This window comes from Psammomys obesus, unplaced genomic scaffold (assembly GCF_907164565.1).
Source record: "Psammomys obesus unplaced genomic scaffold, mPsaObe1.curated_primary_1811, whole genome shotgun sequence".
Classification (NCBI taxonomy): Eukaryota; Metazoa; Chordata; class Mammalia; order Rodentia; family Muridae; genus Psammomys; species Psammomys obesus.
In genome coordinates, this window is record NW_026590620.1 from 1,365 (window position 1) to 8,282 (window position 6,918).

The 6,918-nt window shown below is 42.1% G+C and overlaps 1 protein-coding gene across 1 annotated transcript in view; it reads left to right on the plus strand.

The window, feature by feature from the left end:
* The first annotated feature begins 2,467 nt into the window (after positions 1-2,467).
* Positions 2,468-6,918, plus strand: part of LOC129677366 (cytochrome P450 3A1-like) — a 37,071-nt gene continuing 32,620 nt past the window's right edge. The window contains exons 1-3 of the mRNA XM_055608020.1: positions 2,468-2,634; positions 3,588-3,681; positions 6,704-6,756. Coding sequence (XP_055463995.1) covers positions 2,564-2,634; positions 3,588-3,681; positions 6,704-6,756 — 218 coding nt within the window. The 5' untranslated portion in view covers positions 2,468-2,563. The remainder of the gene's footprint in view (positions 2,635-3,587; positions 3,682-6,703; positions 6,757-6,918) is intronic.

Genomic DNA, 6,918 nt, shown 5'->3' on the forward strand with positions numbered 1-6,918 from the left:
ATGCTTGGCATATGCAGGAATTTGTGTTTCTTGGGTGAATTCTGCTCACTTACTCTTTCACATGGATGAAGAAACCTAGGAATATCAGAGACCTCACCTTTCTCATTCATTATGTCACATCTTTGTTTTTTCAGATGAGAGCAAATTGAAGGAATGCTCAGCGATGTTAAATCCTGCTGAAGATACTGAAGTTCAAGGCTGATTAACTTCATAGTATCTATTACAACTTGTAATTCAACAGCTATGGTTTTTATTAAAAATTAATTCTCAGGGGGAGGTGATCAACAAGCAGGCCAATCAGATTATGTCAGAGGCAGTCCCTCTTCCCATTACTATGTAACCCACTTGGACACTGAACTGCCATGGGCTACATCTGTGCAGGGGTTCTAGGTTATCTCCACGAATAGTCCTTGGTTGGAGTATGAGTCTCTGGGAAGTTCCCTGTGTTCAAATTATCTTTGCAGCCACTTTTGATGAGAACTGATAGACTAAGATCAGAAAGGAGAGGAGAACCTCCCCTATCAGTGAACTTGGGGAGTGGCATGCATGCAGAAAGGGGAGGGAGGGAGAGATCGGAAGGGGAGGAGGGAGGGGCTTATGGGGGGATACAAAATGAATAAAGTGTAATTAATAAAAAATTAAAAAAAAACTGTTTTGAGTAACAGAAAAAAAATTAATTCTCTCTTTCTCCCTCTGTGTGGCAAGTATACATGTATATATAATGATTTCTGGTTAAATTTACTGAGTCTCTCTTGTTTCTCTCCCAATATTTTCAGTTTCATTTCTTCCCTGCAAATCTCTTTTCCATATTCATGACTTGTGTTGTGTCCTGAAGACCTGAACTCACACCATTTGTGTGACTGTGGGTTTGTAACTGTCTTATAGTCTGTGGGCTCACAAGTGGGTTCACAACTGAATACAATGCCTCCTTCTCTCCCAGAACCTATTATTGGTCAGTGTTCAGCAGTAAGTGGTATGGCCTGTCTCTCATGACCATTGCCATGGGTAGCAGATGTTAAATTTTGGTGGTTTGGCATAGCAGAGGAAAGTTTTTGTAGACAGGGTCTTACATCTGCCATGCTAGTCACAAGTTCCCCATATAGCTTTGGACTTTCTCTTTGAACTTCTAATCCCCCTGCCTTTACTCTATAAGCACTGAGATTATAGAAGTGTGCTATCAATGATGTAGTGCTCTGGATGGTGCCATACTTTTGTGACTGCCACGCTGGCTGGCCCTGCACCTCCTCACTAATTCTCAATATACTTCTCGATATTATTTTTTCTCACAAACAAACACCATGGGGTAGAGAGACAGTTCATAGGGTAAGCATGCTTGTTATTCTTCTGGAGGACTGGTGTTTTGTTCCCAGAACCTATGTGGGAGTTGCAGGATCTTGGGTAGTTCAAAAGCACCTGTAACTCCAGCTCCAGGGACCCAGTGCCCTCTTTGTGTCTTCACAGGCATCTGCATACATATTCTCATAAACACACAAAAACTTTAATCAATACACCAGATTACTGACTTGCATATTTCACATGCTGCATGATTGGCTCATTTACACTGTAATTTTCAATGTTTTTAAATATGTTTCTGTATGGTTCTACAGAAGCTACACACTTGCTCACTTTTAGAACATTTTCATCACTCAAAAAACAAAAATCAAACAAACAGAAAACCAAACCTCCCCTAACATTTACTAGCAACTGATCAGAGGGATTTATTGGCTTCATATTACCTTTCATATCAGTGTTCTGTTGTGACCCATAGCTGTCAGGAGCCACTTGCAGCCTTGAGTGTCATTTCCAACATTCATAAATCATGATCCCCTACTGAACTGTGCCCAGTGACTCTTGACTCTTGCATTGGGAGATAGGAGAGCCAGCTACTTGTCCTAGCACCACTTGACTAGCCTGTCTGAATGACCACTCTGTTGCATGGTGGTGACCAATGTCCAGAACATTCTCACAGTCTAGGAAGTGGGATGTGCAAGAAGCCCCTCACTGTGGTCTGGAGGGAAGGAGATGACTTTGTTGTTAGGGGTCCAGGTAAGGACAGACACAGACCAGACTGCCATCTTTTTCTGAGTTGAGTTTTGATAAATGATGAAGTATCTGTCAGGGGCAGACAAAGACATTCTGTAAAGATCTGTGGATGATACAACTTTGGCTGTATTTCATGTATTCTTGGATCAAGTCTGCCTTAGTGAGAGGACATTTCACAACAATGAATTTGCTTGAAATTTTGATAGGAAGGAAGAACCTTTGGTCTCACTGATATGGCATCATTGATTATGTCACAAAGAATGTCAACTCAAGGGAGGTCAAAATAAGGTCTGGACAAACTTTATGAACTGTCAAGGTGGACAGGATACCCGAAGTCCAGATGATACAGAGCTGAGCCATCTATTGGCTGGAGCCCTGCTCCCACCCATCTGCCCAGCATATAAATCCTGTGAGCTCTGCTCACTGCAGCACAATTGGGCAGAAGAGAATCCCTGCAAAGGGTAGCACATACAGAAGGAGGGAGAATACTGAGGAGGAAACTGCTAACAGAGAAGCAAAGATGGATCTACTTTCAACTCTCTCCCTGGAAACCTGGGTCCTCCTGGCAATCAGCCTGGTGCTCCTCTACTGGTGAGTAGTCTCCAAAGTTCCTCCCCGACCATGTCCTTGTGATTGGGGTAATACTCAGACCTATATTGTCTGGAAGATCAAAACTGGTTTCAGAAGGAGGGACTGGCGAGGCAATGACTCATTGATTAAGAGCACTGGCTGCTATTCTAGAGGACTCAGGGTTGAATCTAAATATTCATGTGTGGCTCACAGTCATCTGTGACAACTGTTCAGAGGATCTGGCACCCTCCACTGGCAGGAGAACAAAAGTTTAAAAGGTGAAAGCAGAAGTTAAAATGAATTATTGTAAAAACATTTAAATTTTTCATGTTTTTATTCATTGTGGTTTGGGGCAGCACATACTACAGTGTGCTCATAAGTGGTTTTTATTTGTGTGTAAGTGTGTGTTTAGATAGAAGACAACTTTGGGGAGTTGGTTCTCTCCTATTGGAGGGTTCTGGAGATCCAACTCACATTGTCAACACTGGCAGCCAGTGTCTCTACCACTAGAGTCATCCTGAGGAGCCCAAATGAAATGGCAGCTGAGCTAATTTTGCATTTTAATTTTTTGGTGGTATGGGGTATCAAGCCAGAGCCTAGGCAAGCCCTTAACTACAGAGCTATAGCCCCAGTGATACTAACTCTTAAAGTTCATACTGATGTTATGCAGATATACTGGGTAATTCTGGCCTCCCCCTCAACTCCCTCTTGGTGAGGTTTGCTGATAAGGCTTACGTCTGGTATGGCCTGATTGGCTTTTTCATTAACCCTAGATCCACCAGAACTCAGTAGACATGGAAGAGAATGGTGTGATGCCATGCATAGAGGATCCATCACCATTCCCTAAGCTCTGGGAACTGTGCAGTGCAGCCATGTTATTGATCTGTTTTCTTGTTTGTTTTTTTTTTTTTGTGGGTATGTTTGTCTCTCTCTTCTGAGTGTGTGGTCACAAGGCTCTCTGTTTCACCTTATAGGTTTGGGACACGTACACATGGAGTTTTTAAGAAACAGGGAATTCCTGGACCCAAACCTCTGCCTTTTTTAGGAACTGTGCTGAATTACTACAAGGTGAGTATTGACTGAGCATTCCATGTGTCTTCTCCTGATGGCTAATAATGACTCATCTCTAGTAAGTGCTCCTTGGGAGGAAACTCTGAGACATCAGGCTCATACTGTGTGTTTTTGTGGTTCTAGGCATTTTTCATGTGTTCCATGGGGCTCTTTTGCCAATTTAAAACTTAATAATGAGTGTGTTGTGTGAGAGAGTGTGTGTTTTTATGTGTGATTTTTATAGTGTGTGTACAGGCATCTTAGTCCTAGGGATGGAACTCAGGTTATCAGTGTTGGTGTCAAGTGACTTCTCATTTGGAGCCATCTCACTGGTGTTATTGCCAGTTTATTGAGCCTCAAGTTCACATTAGGTGAAGTGTGTAGGCTTAGATTTTTCAACAAACCTATGTTATTTAGTGTTCTTCAATGCATCTACCTCCCTTCCACCCACTGACTGGGAGAAAAGAAGGTTATTAGGAAAGAGAGGTCACAGACCTTTTAGTAGTAGTTCCTTGGGGTGAGTCCACTGTTTGTTGTCTAGATAGCAGTAGTCCAGTCCAAAGGTTAACAATAAACAGCAACACCAACCAGCATGATTCAGAAGATGGGGAAAAGTCAGTGAAAGCATCAAGCCTCGGTTGGATTGCTCTGAGAAATTTTCTGGAATACTTCTCTTTGAAGTCATGTGTCAAAGCACAAAGATCAGCATAGCCATGTTGATCCCAAAAAATATTGTCTCACTAACCATGGGCTGCTATATAACTCCTCTCCTCAGAGCCTACCCACGGATGTTTTCAGCTGTCCAATGTCATGCCCCTCTAAACGGGATAGGCCTCAGGAGATGGAGAAAACAGGGAACAGGACAGGAGCCTACCACAGAGGGCCTCTGAAAGACTGTTTCCAGCATGGAATTAAAACAGATGCTGAGACTCATAGCTAAACTTTGGGCAGAGTGGAGGAAATTTTGTGAAAGAAGGGGGAGACAGAAAGACCTGGAGCTGACAGAAGCTCCACAAAGATAGCAAAAGAACCAAAAAATCTGGGTCTGAGGGTCTTATCTGAGATGGATACTCCAACCAAGGACCATGCATGGAGATAACCTAGAACCCCTGCACAGATGTAGACCATGGCAGTTCAGTCTCCAAGTGGGTTTCCTAATAATGGAAAGAGCGCTGTCTCTGATGTGAACTCAGTGGCTGACTCTCTGATCACGAACCCCTGATGGAGGAACAGCCTTACCAGGCCACAGAGGAAGGTAATGCAGCCAGTCCTGAAGAGACCTGATAGGTTAGGATAAGATGGAAGGGGAAGGGGACAGTCCCTATCTGTGGACGTGGAGAGGGTGTGGGAGAATAATAGGGGGGAGGGCAGGTTTGGGAGTGGGTGAGGAAGGGGACCACACCTGGGATACAAAGAGAATAAATTTTAATTAATAAAAAATTAAAAAAAGTCAAACCCATTCCACAAGCATGAGACAGCTTCTAGCAAAATATCACATGACACATGAGTCTTAAAACAAAAAAACAAAAAACAAACAAAAAAAAACTTTGAAACTTCTACATCAGAAGTGCCCAGCTCTCCAGCTCATTCAGTCTTGATAGTCAGGACATGATATTCTCACTGTGTGAGCGATCAGGGAAGAGTTTGTTTCTTACCCAGTGCAGATTCTATGAAGGCACTGTTGTACTTATTTGGAGCAAATCTTGAAGGGATTTCCAACGTCTCAAACATTGATCTGTATGCACTAGATAAAAATCCTCCTCGTTGTACCAGGCTTATAAACAACACTTCTTTTTTATGCTGAATATTTCTGAAGCACCCACTTATCACAGGGTCACATACATACTTTTGGGGGAGTTTTCAAATATTTGAGTTCTCTGTGTAATTATTGAACCCCTGGAGTTTTTTTCTATGGTTCTTCTCCTAACATTTACTATTCATGGTATATTTGGGTTTTTCTTGATAACCAGTATAACTAGAGAATATTTTGTTTCACTCTTTTTCTTTAGTAACTTGGCTTATGGGTAATGATTGCTACAATTAGTGAGAAGATTTTTTTGTGTGTAGTTGTGTTTATCTGTGTGTGGGTTTGTGAACATGAGTGTAGTGTAGTGTAGACAGAGAGAGAGCTGGAGTCCCTGGATCCTGAGTGAGAGAAAGGTGTGAAATGCTGGATATGTGTGCTGGGAACATAGACCCTCTGCAAGAGCAGCCAGTGGTCTTAAGTGCTGAGCCACATCTCCAGCCCCAATGACAAAATTTTATCTTTTGTTTTATTTTTGCAGGGCTGAGAATGAGACCCAGTACCTTACCCATACTAGTCAAAGTACTTTACAACTCAAATGGAGCTATAGCTGTTTTTCTTCCTTTGAAGGCAGCATCTTAGGCACAAGTCTTAGTTGCAAATATCTGAGACAGGATGGTGGATGCCAATTGCTTCAGATACTTAAATACAAAATGCAATTTTTATTTTTTTCTGTCTTTTTCCCACCAGGGAAAGTTTGATTTAATAACATTACCAAAAAAAGTAGGTAATGAAAGTGTAATGCACTGTGTAGGCTTTCAGCCTAGGTGGATCATTTGTGACAAAACTGGCCCATAGTCAGTGCCCCAGACAGATATTCCTAAGCTCTCATCCAGAGGGTGAGTGGCAAAGCTTGTGCTCTTCTTGATTCAGGTTTCTTCCTAAGGTTTTAGGCTTACCTTGCACATTCTTTAAACAATTTCATCATCACCATCATCATTATTTGTGTGTGCATGTGTGTGTTGTATGTATCTGGTGTCTGTGTTCATGTTTTTGTTCATGAGTGTGCATACAGAGGCCACAGGAAACTGTCAGGGGTCTTGCTGCATCACTCTGCCTTTTCCAACTGAGAAATATTGCTGGTGATACCTCAAACATCAAACATCTGAAAAAGAAATTTCCTCTGTCAGAGACTATAAACCTGATTTCAAGGGACCTGTGGATTTTTGTGCTCTGGCTGCAGAAGGGGAACTGCATACAGGATAGTAATGGATTTCATGTTATTTGTCTTTCCAGGGTTTATGGAAATTTGATGTTGAGTGCTATAAAAAGTATGGAAAAATATGGGGGTGAGTATTCTGGAGAGTTGCATTCAGTCAACTCTTTTTAGGAGAAGGCATCCCACTTGTGCAAGAACAATGCCAGCCCAGAACTGTGGTAATGTACCTCTCTATTGTGAAGGTGATTTCACGCATCACTAAGTGCTGCTGTTCACAGGTTTAACTAATTAA